The sequence below is a fragment of the Ceratotherium simum genome, chromosome 20 (genome assembly GCF_057802395.1).
Source record: "Ceratotherium simum simum isolate JZ-2026a chromosome 20, ASM5780239v1, whole genome shotgun sequence".
In the NCBI taxonomy this organism is placed as follows: domain Eukaryota; kingdom Metazoa; phylum Chordata; class Mammalia; order Perissodactyla; family Rhinocerotidae; genus Ceratotherium; species Ceratotherium simum.
The window spans coordinates 21875476-21891282 of NC_141919.1; the positions used below are offsets into that span (position 1 = coordinate 21875476).

The following is a 15807-nucleotide window of genomic DNA, read 5'->3' on the forward strand; positions in this document are numbered from 1 at the left end:
TGTATGATTCCAAAGCCCAGCCTTTGAACAGTGGGCCATTTGGTCTCAATGGTTTGTGGAAAAACAAAACCTTGGTGCCCCCAAATAATTTTATCCTTCTGAAAAACTGACAGTGGTTTTGTCTTTTCCTGTCTGTATTAAGCATGTCTTTTATTTTGATGCTTTGACATCTTGGGTCCTTGCTGACACCGGAAGGGACTGCCACTCCCAGGATTAGCTAATTCCTAGAGATAGCAAACAGTTCCCCTGGGAGCACACCTTTCATATGCAGACCAACCAACCAAAGCCCAAACCCAGCCACCTCCTTTATGGGGCTCTCAAAGGGCTCTCACACTCAGGGCACTATTTCCTTGCCCTGATCACCTCATGGCCAGGTACCAGGCAACCAGGGACAGTCCCTATGCCCCCGAGCCTGCTGAAATTCTTCCAACTAGCTAATCCTAAAGCTTCTTACCCTGCCTCACCAGTTGCTTCCCATGGAAACCACAATAAAAGCTCTTTGCCACATTTCCCCCACTCCTTCTGCCTCGTAACTGACCCCGGTGCTTCCCTGTATGGGTGCCCACTCCTCTTGGGAACTGTGAGTGACAAGCTATCTTTTCAATGGCCATCATCTCCCAATCTGTTGGTCTCAGTATACCTGAATAATAATAAAATCTACATTTTAAAACACTCTCCTAGCCTCATCTACCTCCCATCCCCATATCATTAAGTTTGGAGTACACAGGCCTCAACCTACCAAACATGATGATTTCTACCAAGAAAAATGCTTAGAAATGAAACCAAAAAAAGAAACATAAGAATTTCATAAACTTTTCATTGCTTTCTCTCCTGCCCAAGGTCTAAGCATTCCGGTACTGAAATGTTGACCTCCTGGAGTTTGTCACACCTCCCAGCATTCCTGGGAGGCAAAAACAAAGGATGGGGAATTCCTTCACCTACATCTTGAACAGGGTTTGTCATTCTGGAATTAGGGCAGTGTCAAACTTAAAATCGGCCAAGAGCAAACAAGGGAGCTAACTCAGCCACATTCTTCCCCAACAGCCCGTGCTCCCCACGGAAAAAAGGCACGACCATGGTGGGGAGCCCAGGCAGTGCTGCCTCCTCCTGATGCTGCTCGGGTGCATGGTCTAGTCCAGAGTCTTCTTCTGAAGGTCACAGCCAATGTCCAGGTTCACCATCAGTATTCACTTGCCAAGATATGCTTTTATTTAGAGCAAAGCAAATGATTTACTATCCACCAAGAAAGGCACTGCTTCAGAGAAAGCCTGAATCGCTGCATTGGGTAGCTTTCTGCTGAAAGGCATGGAAACTTGATTGTCCTGTGCATCTGGGCTGGAACAAAGAGGATACTGGGAAAGCCAGGTCGTGCTGGCCACAGCTTGTCAAACCCATTCATATGGGGAGAGGAATTATGACCAGTGACCCTCTGTACTTGTGTGACCAATACAAATTCATTCATGCTCCCTTTTCAGGCTGAGTAAACAAGACCCAGCAAGACTCTGATTTGTGGACGTAAATAGTGCCAGGTTAACCAATAGCTAGTTAAGCATGTGCTTCGGGCTCAGCAAAGTAGAGACACCAAAATAAATAGCATCATGAGGAAAAAAAAGTCAAAATTTTGTTAGATTTCCTCACATTTATATTTAAAGCTAATTTTGTTTTTATTTTGAATTACATACGGGTAAGTGGGGAGGGGAAATACAATTGTTTCAGGGCTTCGGGTCTGTAAGCCTTAATCCAAAATTGACCCAAAGCCAACATCAAAGCATGACTCTTAGCTCTTCTGCTGCTTAAGGTCACTAGGTTCTTGGGATAAATTGGTAATGACAAGAAAGTCTTACAAGATTTGGTATAAAGGTCTCTTTTGTATATACTGCTGGAAACGGGGATTTGTCGGTGGGATTGATGAGTGGTGTACAGTGGCAGTCAGTGTCATCAAGGCACACACTTTCTCACAAGGCCCAGGGCATCCACAGCGTGAGTGGACAGGGTGAATCCCTGACCTGAGCCAGCACACACAGTACCTTGAAGGCAGTTCTGATCCCAACAGAGGCCAAGGGAAAGGCCCATTGTCATCAAAACTCTAAACAGCCCTGGCCTGTGACAGTCACAGCCCCTGGGAAGCATCTGCCAAATTCCCAGCCCAAGGGAGTTTTCCACAGACTATCAGATGACCGGCCCACGAGGCATTCTCAGTTCCAGGGAAAACAATCCATAGGAACAGCAGAGCTTGCGTCCAGATTTCAATATCTAAGTGAGAAAAAGAAGGACTGTTTGCCCTGTGTTCTTTTTCCCCAGGAGGTAATTCACCTAAATGAGTAGAAATTTAGAAAACCTGTGCATCGTTGCTTCTTTCTCAACTTTAATTCAGCTCCAAGTGACTCTGATTTGTGAAAACACAGCTGTACTAAATTCCTTTCTCCGCCACTAGAGGGAACTCTAACCCACCTGACCAGAACTTGTTTTATTCCCTTTCTTTCTTTTTTAAAAACTAATAGTCATAGAACCAAAATTTTAAGGCTGAGGAATACATTGAGACATTATCTTGCTTCATCCTTTCCACTCTTTTCCACATTTAAAAATTATTTGAGTCTATGTGGTCATAGAGACTTCTAGAAAAGCACAAACCTGCCATCTTAATTGGGTAGAAGCACTCCCAGTTGAGAAATTGTCTTAAGAGTCAGTCTGAATCCCCTCCAGTTCAGCTTGAGTTTATTTCCTCAAATTACATAACAGCTGGTCATCTTTCTCTGCCTCGTATTATTCTTTAAATTCCTGCAGACCTCCAGGTCACGCCTCTCTTACAGGCAGAAGGAGCCAGCTCTTTAACTTGGCCATAGAGTTTACAGCCCAACACTTTAACCACGTGTTTCTTTTCTAAATTCTCTCTACATCACTCCACCCTTGCCCATATTTTCAAATTGCAGCAACACAGACTAAACTCTGAGGAGAAAAATAAAATGAAGTGTTTCCTTATGTTTTTCCTTACATATATGGCTATTAGTATATCCCTGTGCAGATGTTTTTAAATAGCAACATGTTTTTGGTATATGTTTATCTAGTATGATTCCAAAACCACGTATACATATATATGTATGTATTTACATATATACACATCTATATACACACATATGCATACATACATATACCACACATATATACATACAAATACATACATAAATTTTCATCTTGTCATGCAAATTGAATGCCTAAGTGGATGTCCATTTAGATGTCACTTCTGAATTCCATTCTGTTTCCAACTTGTCCACATCACATATATTTCAATTTCTAATTTTATTCTCCAAGTTTTTAACCACTCACTTCAGATCCTGTATTAAATATAAAACATAACCAGTATGGGGGCCGGCCCCGTGGCACAAGCGGTTCAGTGCACGCACTCCGCCGCGGCAGCCCGAGGTTCACCGGTTTGGATTCGGGGCACGCACTGACACACTGCTTGGCAAGCCATGCTGTGGTGGCGTCCCATATAAAGTGGAGGAAGATGGGCACGGATGTTAGCCCAGGGCCAGTCTTCCACAGCAAAAAAAGAGAAGGACTGGCAGATGTTAGCACAGGGCACATCTCCTCACAAAAAAAACAAACATAACCACCATGTATTTAGAACATCATTCTTTTAATAATGTTTAAAAACCTATTCATTGCTAATCAAATTAAGGTGAAGAAAACTGGTTGTTTTCAAAGCACTCACATTAATCCACATTTATGAGAGTGGTATAATAAAAAATATCTTTGGTCTTTGTCCCTGGTTCCCAGCACAGAGCTCCCAAAATCCTTTGAATTTCCAGAGTGACAGGAGTGTCTTTGTTAATCATAAGCCCCTTTCAAGCATACCTCAGTTTATGCTAATGAGGTGACTCTTGGGGGGACCCTAGATAGCTTCAGGATGAGGGCTGTCGCTGAGGAACCAACTAGGTGATTAAAGGGTCGGAACTTTCAGCCCACCCCTCAGCCCCTAATCTCCCCAAAAGGGAGAGGGGCTGGAGGTTGAATTCAATCACCAATACCCAATGATTTAATCAATCATGCCCTTGTAATGAAAGCTCCACAGAAACTCCTAAACAACAGTGTTCAGAGAGCTTCTGAGTTGGTGAAGACCTCAAGGGAGTGCGAGAGTGGCACACCTGGTGAGGGCATGGAAGCTCTGAACACTCTTCCCCCCATATCTTGCCCCACGCGTCTCTTCCGTTTGGCTGTTCTTAAGTTGTATCCTTTATAATAAACCACTAACAGTACATTAAGTGCTTTCCTGGGTTCTGTGAGTCATTCTAGCAAATGATCAAGCCTGAGAGAGGGATCATGCAACCCCTGAACTTGCAGTCAAATGGGCAGACACGTGGGTAGCCTGGGCTCCCCATTTGCAGCTGTTGTCTGAAGTGAGGACAGTCTTGCAGGACTGTGTGTGTGCCAACTCAAGGTAGTTAGTAACAGAATTGAATTGAACTATTGGGCAACCAATTGGTATCCAGGAATCAGAGAACTGGTTGGTGTGAGAAAAAACCTCTCAATAAGTAACACAAACAGAGGCTCCAGGTACAGCCTTGCATTCAAGCACAAGTAAGAAGAAATTCTCTCTCCTCTAGACTTCAAGTGCTAGTATGGACAACATGAGTTTTGTTATAAGAGCTAGGTTGAATCTCCAATCCAGAAATTACTGGCTCCCTGGGTCTCAATGGTTCCCTGACTCAGTTTCCTCACCTGAAAAAACACCGTGATAATTCTACTCTGGGGCCATTGGACCAATTAATAAGACAATGGACATATCTAAAGTAGCTAGAATGGTGCCTGGCACATTGTAGGGACCTTAAAAATGGCAACTGATTTCATTCAAACCCTCAATCATGGGGAAAACCTTATGGTAGCTCCAAGGTTCATAGTGAGTACAGAATATTTTAGTTTCCTGTGTGATGCAATCAGTCTGAGATATTCCAAAGTCACACTGAATATTTCATTCATTTGGCAAAATTGTACTGGGCATTTACCATATGCCAGGTGGTATTCTGTGCACTGGAGATACATGAAAAGAACTAATTCCTAGTCTCCTGGTGCTTTCATTCTACTGGGTGGAGACAGACAATAAAACATACAAGTGAATAAATATGTGAGATGGGGATATGTTATGGAGAAAAGTAAAGCAGGGCAATGGAGATAAGCTATAAGGGCTATTTTGTATACGGTGGCCAGGGGAGCCCTCACTGAGAAATGACAGGGCAAGCTATCAGAGGGAAAAGCATTCCAGGCAGAGGGAACAGCCATTGTAAATGTCATGAGGCAGAGTGTTCTTGGCATGTTCATGGAACTACGGCTGGAGTGGAGAGAGAAATAGGATGAGAAGTAGGAGATGAAGTCAAAGGGAGAAGGGGGCCATTTCCAGTAGGGCATTTGAGACCACAGTAAGAGCTTTAACTCTGCTCCGAGTGAGATGGGGGAGCTCCTGGAGGATTTTAGCAGAGCAATAGGTGATCTAACATTTTTTTTTTTTTTAATCCTTCTGGTTGCTGTGCTGAGACTAGGGTGCGGGTGGGGAGTGGGCAATAGGAAAAGGAAGGAAACCAGTTAGGAGACTACCTAATAATCTAGAGGAGGGAACAGTAGCTTGGCCCGGGTGGAAATGGTGGAGGTGGTGAGATGAGGCCAGACTCTGGTTGCATTTTGAAGGTCACGTTGATAGGATTTGCTGTTGGGTGTGGGATATCAGAGAAAGAAAAATGGAGTCAAGGATCAATCCTAGGATTTTGGCCAAACCCACTGGAAGGCTGGAACTGCTGTTTACTGAGATGAAGAAGACACTGAAAGAAGCAGATTTGGCGTGGAATAGAGGAAGGCTGGCAGGAGTTCAATTTTGCATATGTCAAGTTGGAGATGCCTAGAAGACATTCAGGTGGAGTTCAGCGGAAAACTGGAGAGACGAGTCTAGAGGTCAGCGGCCCATGCTTGCAAGAACACTGAAAACAGATGTTGCCCTTTCTACAATTTTGAAGAATTCAAGGTCCTGCTTGCTAGGGCTTCACAATTCATCTAACTCTTTGCAATTCAACGTGTGGCTCCTGGACCAGCAGCACAATATCACCTGGGAGCTTGTTAGAAATGCAGACTCTCTGGCCTTCCTCAGACCTAGTCAGCATTTTCAGTTTAACAAGATCCCCAGGTGATTAAACATTAAAGTTTCAGAGGTACTCGTCTAATTAGAACCATCTGGGAAGTTGTTTAAAACTATAGGGCGCCCCCCCCCCACCCGGAACAATAAAGTACATTGTCTGGGAGTGGGTCCCGGGCATGAATATTTTTCCCAAGCCCCCAGTGGTTCTGATGTGCAGTCTGGGTTGGAACCACTGATCTAACTCTTCACTCCCGGCATGTTCCTTCTGTACTAGGTTTATATTGCTGGTGCTCTTGGAAACCCATCTCTGAAGAGATGTGCAGATCTAAGATAGCATGAAGGTGTGCAACTAGAGTGACCAAATGTCCTGGATTATTGGGAACAGTCTCACTCACATAATTATTATTAGTGCCCCCTTCACACTCAAAAGTATCCTGGTTTAGATGATAAATTATATGCTCTCCCTATATAAACAAAATGTCACTGTGCTTTATATTTCTGGACTATAAAGTCGTACTAAGAGCAGGTAGAGCAAAATGACAGATGGCCTTTGGTTTGACAGAGGAATCAAATATAGAGGGACTCCTGGTGCTTAGATGTTAGTCCTGAGAGTCTTCTGGGCACAGCTTATCAGAAATACACCCATCAATTCCCTCGATTGTAAGGATCAGGGAGAATGGGTCTCCTTCCAGGGTTGGGATGGGATGGGGTACAAGCATATCTTGCAGTTAAAGTACCAGGGCCAGCTGTTCGTTAGCCAGAAGCTGATTATCAGTCTGTGATTATCCCAGCCCTTAGCAAAACTTCTCCTTTCTTTTCCTTCTGGATCAGTTATTGTTCATCATCACCCTCAGGCTCAAAGGGACAAGGAAAGAAGGTGAATAAAACATTAATTCAGCAGCCCTGCTAATAAACTTGGTGGGAAAGAAGATGCAAACAATTGAACTGTTTCTGGTTACCTGTGAATTTAAATCCTGTTGGCTCTTCCCTTTCTGCAAATTACTACCAGCTGGTTTGAGGGCTTGTTGAAGGCCTACTGATTGCCAGTAAAATTAAAGTAACCTTGTATTTTTAAAACTATGTAATCTTCCAGAAATAGGCCTTGGAAGCTTTCCCTCCTGATTTACCAAGAACACAGAGTGAGGGCAAGGCAAGCACCTTCTCATCTTATCTGAGCCTTCTTCACCTTCTTCTTCCCCTCACCACCAATCCCTAGGTGCATACAGATAGTATTTTCCCAAAAATATTTTTGGATGTCAGAAGAAATTATTTTACGTCAACTTAAAACAAATAGTATAATCACTGTTATACAAACAGACCTAAATGGAAAAATCTATAAGCGGAGTAGAGACTTGTGTGCATATAGTTTGTATCACAAGTTTTCCTAATTGCATCACTGGGACAGTTATGAATGCTTCCACGAGGCAACCACAGCATAAATGTTTAAAACATGTTCTGTTCACATGTGTTTAAAGTGTCTGAAAAAGAAACTATCCATGTGTAAAGGCCAACAGCCAGATGCTGATAAGCTAGTTGAAGGGAACGCTCTAGTTCTCTGGTTAAGTAACTCGAACGTAGATGGGTATTGAGTTAGGGTGGGTAAAACATTAAAAAATACCTGTTGAATTGGCATAAGATTATCAGCGGGATCTCTGCAGATTAGAGAGGTACTTTAATGGGTGTCTGCGTGTGTGGGGGGTCGGGGGTGGGTTAGTATTTGTTCTCTGCTTTCGGGCTGCAAATCACAAGAAGCTAAAAAGGCAGAAGCATTCTCCCTGCTGCTGAGAAAGCAGCAACACAAGCTGATGTGTCCCTGCCAGGCCCTGGATCAGTACGAACACTAGCAGCTCGAGGGGAATGCCTTATCTTTGATCTCTGTTAACAGTTAACCAAAGGTTTTTCCTTCCAGAGCTCTTTGAAGGCAGAAGCAGGTGGCCCTGGATAGCAATGCTGTAAGGAGGCCCCAAACGGTCAAACGTAAGGGCCTAGGTATAGTTCAGGTAGGCCTACTGGGAGAATCTTCTTCCCTTTCCTTAGGGGTTTAGATGTCTTAAAATCTTACTCTGTATCTTGACTTAAATATCTTATGCAATATAGCTTAAGTTGGTGAGGCAATGACATATGGTATTATAATAAGGAGTTCTATTTTAATATAAAATGTTTAGCTAGAGCATGTGCTAAATACTCTGAGGGCTCCCTAGCCAGGTCTGGGAAAACCGTCACTTACTGTTAGAAAGGGAGGGAATTGTAATCAGAAGAGCCCTATCAATGAAGGCATTCCCCAACCATTCAAAATGGCCAACTCTTTAAACCAACAGGATGGAAAATACACAGTAATGGCGACTAAAACAAGCGTTATTTACGTTTCCTTTACCCACGGATTAAAGTATATACTGACCACACAACCCTCAAGTAGCAGGCCTGGGGAGGATTTCAGCTTCAAAGGAAGCCTTAACAAAAAAGTGGCCCCACTTGGCTTTTGGAGACCACCTCAGAGATAGACTCATATGAGCACAGGCTTGTTTTCACACACGTCTAATGGCCCAGATGTCATACTTCGACAGTCAGTGTGGAAGGTAAATAAAAATAAGCAAATATCATAACCACTTACCCCGTGCAAATAGGGAAAAAAATGTTGAGAAAAAATAGCCTCGAGTCAGAGTGAGTCAGAGCTGGTGAGGCCAGGAATATCATTCCTCACCCCGTGCGTAGCTCTGGATTTGCAGGCCCTTGCTTTAGTCTCGATTCCCAGCATGAGATGTAGGAGAGTTTTATATGGAAAGAGACGGCTAGCCTCCAATTCTTGCATGATTTGGTACTATCTTGGGTGAAATGTACTCACTAAAGAATTATGTTGGCTGAGCGTGGCCCATCCCTGCATGGAAAGCCTGTGATCTTGAGGAGGAAGGGCCAAGGACTTGATGGTGGCCTCGTGCTCTGCTCCTTCATGCTCTTGGTGACCCTGACGGCAGCTCTCGGCCTCCCAGGCCTCTAGTTTCCCATCTGGGATGATTTTAATCCAGACAGATCTTCTGGTGAAGGGTCAGGTGTAAGGATCTATGGCACCATTTTTATCAAGTTCTTTGAGACTCTCCAAAGAAAAATACTATGAAAAAAAAATCAAAACACTAAACTACTGACAAAGTAAACCCTCTCTGATATCTTATTCTATCCAGGGCACAGCTATGGCAAATTATAACAGAAATTCTGAGTAACTCTAAAATGAGAAGCAGTGAGTGTTTCTTTTGAAGTGAAGCACTGCAGACAGAACCAGTGCTTTCATCTCAAGGAATCATCTCATCAAAGACCCTGCTTCAAAACCCAGGTTGAAGGAAAGACCAAGGGGGCAGGGGCAGCCAGCACTGTAGCTGGAAGTACCCAACTTGCATTGGGTCCTTTCTGGTATTAATTAATATTGCCTGGAGCTTTAATGAATATGGGAGTGGGGAGGCTTATGCTTGTGCTAGTTATTATTTTTCTAAGTGACTTCTTAATTAGCTCTATTGTTGACAACAAGAGGGGGCTTTGCCAAACACAGGCTAGCCTAGCCTTGTCGGTGGCCTCCCTTAATTTAAAATTAGGGCCTCTCCTCTCACAGTGGGCGCTACGGCAATCCCAGAGAGGAAGCCCAGAGTAGCATCTATTTGGCACTTCAAGGTCATGGTCTGACCCAGTTTTCCAAACACCTGGGGATTCACCAATTACATGAGCATAGTCAAGGCTCTGAGAATTTTGACCAGTTTGACTTGAACTCAAAATTACCTTAACTTATCTATATAAGGTGTCCTTTCTTGATGTCACCACAATTAAGAAACTGTAGAACAGTCAAGAGAGGCAAGTCCTTCAGAAAATGCTGGTCTAAACTCATCATAGATGCTAGAGAGCAATTTTCCTGTTTCAAACACTGCAAAGAATGAATTCAATTTGCCTGGAGTCACTCCAAACTTATCCTTCAGCTGGAGCTATCAATATGGAATTTATTTTCCAGAAAGTAAAATCACCCCCACTAAAAGCCCAGAGGGGCTCCCTGTATTTGCCAGGAGCAATGAGACACACAGTGCTGGGAGCACAGCTCTGCTTTGGTACCTGGGGCTCCTGGTCATGACCGCTGGGATCCCTCTCGTAGCTCTCTGCATACAGTCTGATGGTGGCCCGCACACCACTGGAGGAACTGAGCCGGAAGATGAGCCGTGACGCATCTGAGAAAATGATCCTCAGGCCCTGAGACCAAGAACATCCAGAATGGATCAGTGAAAAAATGAATACACAGGTAAAAACAATTAATAGCTACTTTGGAGATCAGCATATTTCTATGATCTAAAGACACTTGGGGTCATGACAACTTGTAATTGGCTCTTGACACTCACCGAAGCACAACAGTGAGGTGAACCCAGAAGCTACTTAAAGTTATCCATTTGTCTCTTTATTCTATTTCTGTTGCCTTGTGGTTAATGCTGGGATGGGGTGAGGAGCAAAACTATGAACAGATGCTCAAGTTCCCTTGGTCTGGTGATGCGGAAACGAGAAAGAGGCAGAATAACAAGGATAAGATGACATTTAATAAATGTCCCTGGGATAAAATTATTCCCTTATAAACCTGCTGGATGCAACGGGGGTAGGGAATTTATTACAGCAAGACAAATTACCCGTATTAAGGTTATCCCCATGTGATGTTAAGCTTTGCTTTAAGTTCATCTTCTCTTTGTTTCTTTCCTCGTTCCCACATTCCTCTGGTAGCAACTGAACCCTACAATGAAATGCTCAGGGCTGGATCCTCAGCTGGGTTCTGAGGGTTCCTGTGTACATCCTCACCCTCTTGGCTCTCTCCTTCCTTCTTACTCGTAAGACCTGGCCACCAGGGCGGGGTGGGGGCAGAGCTGTGGCAGCATCTCAGTGCTGCCCAGTATTAATTTGTCTTTTAGCTCAGAACATCTCCATTCTCTATGCATCTCTTCTCATTAGTGGCAGGGATATTTGAAAAATATGACCATAAGACTATATTGTAACTTTTGTTGAAGAAAATTTGTTTTCTTAAGACAACTGATAAAGTCATTGTGATAAATAAGAATATTGGCAGGGGCCAGAGGAAAGAAAGGAGGGAACAAAATAATATATCTGGTCATTCATTATTTCTGAAAGAGCCAAAGTCTCAGGCAACTTTGATATCAGACATTCTCCCTAAGAAATTTACCCTTGAAACTTTTCTGGCCTTAAATCTTGGTTGTTAAGAATAAGCCGTTATTAAAATATCATACCTGTCTTATAAATCTGACTGCCAATCCCTTATCCCACCCTGATCTGCTGGGGGGCACTATGATTCCATCTGAATGGTTTTTTGCTTTTTAAGTTTTGTAGAAGTATTTTGTTCCAATCCCAAAACAAAAACTCTTAGTCTCTTTTGTAGGGTCAATGTCTGCCACAATTTGCGTAACAAAAAAAGAGCCATCTCCCTTCCTGGCAACCCATCACTCTATGATACTAGCTTTGCAAACAGGATGATGTGATCCAGGATTCATTCACTGGGCAAACATTTTAGAATAGCCCTTATGGATCAGGCACTGGGCTGAGCCCTGGGTATATGAAGATCAAGACACAGGACTTGCTCTCCATAAGCCCAGAGCAGTCATTGTAATTGCATTACAATGAACAGAAACCATTTTCTTAACCACCTTATGCTACTAGAGAAGTGCGCAGTTATAAAACTCCAAATGGAGTAAACGAAGCAATTCTCTACTATCCGAAAAGTATGGTATACCAAATTATGTTCAAACTGACAATGAGGCCCCAAAGTTTCCACAACTGCATTCACAGTCATGGTTTACAAACCCTTTTGAAGCTGTCATTTCTGTTTAAGCCTACCTGTACATTGTCACTATATGTGGAACACAGGAATATGTAATTCATTGCTCAGGACTATGGGTTATCCATAAATTGGTGAAAGCAATAGCTAGGGCTGAAACCCTCAACCATCTATTATTGCAGATTCCAAAGTACTTGAGGCCACCTCTTCTGATGACCTCCCAGAGTCAACCCTTTAAGGTAGCTCCCATTACACAATTAATGTAATTAATTAATTAATAATCCCAGATTAATTTCTGGCCAGTGGGAGGTATTTAAGAATTCAGGCCATAACAAACCATCAACACGTATTATCAGCTCATAATTAAGCTGTTTGCAGTGAAATTATGGTATTTATTTTCCCGAGGGCAGCCATATCTTTGTACTCATAGAAGATTGGTTAGAATGTACATCTGGTAGCCTGGAACAGATTTTGTACTTGAAAGGATGATAAAGGAGTACATAGCACACACCAGGCTGTTGGAAATAGTCCAACTTCTCTCTTTCCTAAGGAACCAACCATGAGATCTTAATAGAGAATCCGTGTTACTTTGTGAGACCTCCAGGTGGGAACACAATTCTCCTTCTCCACATGGAACAAAAATTTTTAGACCCAGCCTCGTTCTGTGCTGCAACAACCCTAGTGCCATGTCTGTTGAATGTCACTTTCATGTGTGAATAGTTGTAGTGGATTGCTTTGGAGTCTGAATGTTCCTCCAATGAACTTAATGAATTTTCAACCTGAACATGAGCCATGTTCTCTCCAGCATGTATCATCACCTACTATCAATTAAATTATGAGGTCAAAGTTACCACTGACCAAGGTTTGCCAAGTTTCTAAATGTTCTGTAATTCCAATAAAAGAATACCAATAATATACTTTGCTTTTCTTATTTTTTAGGTTAAATCAGGGGTTGGCAATACAGTTTGTCCACCAAATTTGACCTGCCACCTGTTTTTATAAATCAGGTTTTATTGAAACGTAGCCATGCCCGTTCACTTACGTATCGTCTATGGCTGCTTTTGTGCTACAGTTGCAGAGCTGAATAGTTATGGCAGAGACCGTCTGGCCCACAAGGGCTAAAATATTTACTATCTGGCCCTTGACAGAAAATGTTTGCTGACCCCTGGTATAAACCATTACATTATCTACAACATGGAATACTTACCCTTCAACTCTACCCCAGAAAATAGAAAATATAATCATCTGCCTTATCAAAATTCCAGTAGAGAGAAATTATGAAGACTGGTACAAGGGTGTCCAATCCATCCATTCCCCAGGTATTCCAGCATCTAGCCATAGATTCATCGGGACATATATTTGGCCCAAATCAACTTACTTCTGACCACCTACTCATGACAGAAATGGATTTATTAAATTACATTTTAGTTTTATATCCTCACTTTTATTGCAGGGTCTACAAGGCATTATCTTATAAAATCCATTTTTGCAGTCAATATAGGAATATTGTTGGAGAGTGTATGAAGCTCCACATGAGATATTTCCTCAAAAGCCAAGTGTTAGGAAAGCCCTTCCTTCCCTGAGGACCTGGTATTGTTTTGTCTTTCTGACAATTAGAACTTTCTAACTAACCATAGTTCTCTTTTCAATATGGCTGCCAGGACACTTAATGCCAGATTTGAGGTTCAGCCCAAGTGGATCTTTACACAATGCATAACAATGAGTTTTCTTCTTCTGTTCTTGACTTTCTACTCTTATTTATATTTTCCCTACTCTTGATTTCTGTTTCTTATTTACATTCTAACAATTTCATTATGTGTGTCTTTGCTGCCACAAATCCTCTTGAAGAAACAAGGCCCAGTGTAAATGAATAAAATAAGTTTTCCAATAAAAGAGGCATCTTTTATTTTTTTTATTTTTTTATTTTTTATTTATTGTTAAGGCATCACAGCCTTAACCCTGAAGTATTGGAATTGCTGAATTATGCCTTTGGGTCCTTCATTAGCTGATAAGCTCTGGGAGGGCAAAGCCTTATGTTCCCTATTCACCATTTATCCACATAGCCCAGGACAACACTAGGTAGGCCCTCTGTAATGTTGAATGAATGTCACCATGTGATCAAAAACTGGAGTGAGCGCCACTGGAAAGCCTCCCTCCACATTTAAGGAGGACTCACAGGGCAAATGAAAACATACTCATATTCTCCATTGGTGAATTGGGGCTAATGATTTACCTTGAAGGGTAGTTGTGAAAGATACTATATCTACTCATCCTTCATTGTTAGGGCAACGGTCAGTTTTGGCTAAAAACAATAGAGTTGAACCATGATAAGTCCCCAGTTGTGTCATCTTAGACAAATCATAAGCCCATTAATTGCAAACTTTGCCACATATTGGAATCAGCTGGGAGATCTTTAAAAAATATTGATACCTAGCCCTTACCCCAGACATTGTGATGTAATTTATATGGGGTGTGACCTGGGCTTCGAGATTCTAAAAACTCTCCAGGTGATTCTAATGTGTAGCCAAGTGTGGACACCACTGTAGCAGCCTCTTTTCTCTGGGTCACCTGCCTTGTGTATCAAGTGACTGACTATACTACACGTCAGTCTCAAGAAAGATCCCTTTAAGATCTAAGGTTTCATGCATACACTACCATCGGACTGGGATCTTAGGAGGGCCATAACACAGGTGGGCTAATTCAACAGCATCTTGCTGCTGAGTCCTGAGAGCCTCCTCCTCGTGCCTTGTCAACAGCAGAACCATTAGAAGTACGTCCTTTTGAACCATCTGACACTAACTGTTTTTAGCACAATCTCCTAAGGAATTCCTGAAGCAACAGTGAAGGACTCCACGATATGTCCATAGCCACAGCAGTGACAGTAGCCAGTATGTCTAGGACGACACAACAGACACAAGCTCAAAGAAGGAAGAAGACGCCCTCTTCCATTAGAAGGTAGTTATTAATTACGGGGTGGGGATATCGAAAGGGCACTTCAGTTCCAGCCTAGCATTTTTCTTCCCTTTGAGAGCCTGTAGTTACATGCATCGGTGACACGGCTAGGGTTTTGCCCTCGTTTGCTTTGTCCCAGTGAAGGATTGTTAAAGGTATCTCCACTGCAGGTATCTCCACACTAAAATCCCCAATCTGTTTCCAGTTCTCACGTAGCATTTCTCTTTCTCCCCAGATTTGCCCCTTCTTTGGTTTGCTGTCCATGGAGAGTCCTTTTGGAAATGATACAGGAACAACAACTGGAGAACGCAGGCTAGAATTCTGGCTTGGCCGCTTACGAGCTGGTGGTCTTGAGTAAGTCACTTAAGCTCTCTAAGCTTTAGTTTCCTAAGAAGTGGATGAAAAATGATACAGCCTGGCTTACTGGGTTTTTGTGAGCATCAGATCAGAGAATATATGTGCAAAGTGCTTTGAAAATTATAAATCACTATCTAAATATTATTATTATTATGTTATGCTTTTCATGAAAATGGTGCTATGCTCTAAGCTGTCCAACCTTCCAGATTTTGCAAAAGATAGCCAAATAAAGCCTAAATGGTGATGGTTTGTGGTGCAATGATACATACTTTAGTTTTAAATTAGGCAAAATTAAGATTTATTTTATTTTAAGGACTTTGCCATGACCTCTGAAATCACTGCTAAACTCATGGATCTGTTACCATTTATCTTCTCTGAACCTCCCACTGAACCGGCTTCTTTGACGATAAAATACGCCTTCCAAATTGGTCAGTTTAGACATTAGGGTACTGAAGGAAGGACCTCAGAGTCATCCAGGCCACTTCCTCCCTTTACTGAAAAGAAAGGAGAAGTTAACAAAAAGTGCTTGAGGTCACATCTAGTAAATGGAGGAGCCAGGACTTCAGTCTAGGTCTTC

General features: G+C 42.5%; 1 protein-coding gene across 2 annotated transcripts in view; it reads right to left on the reverse strand.

The window, feature by feature from the left end:
• PGM5 (phosphoglucomutase 5) overlaps positions 1–15807 on the reverse strand; it is a 176938-nt gene that overhangs the window by 24220 nt on the left and 136911 nt on the right. Inside the window, exon 10 of one of the 2 annotated variants that reach the window (XM_004440642.3) lies at positions 10208–10342. In XM_004440642.3, the coding sequence (XP_004440699.1) occupies positions 10208–10342 (135 nt within the window). Of the gene's footprint in view, positions 1–10054; positions 10343–15807 lie in introns of those variants that run through there. The other variant, XM_087444517.1, reaches the window with a different exon arrangement.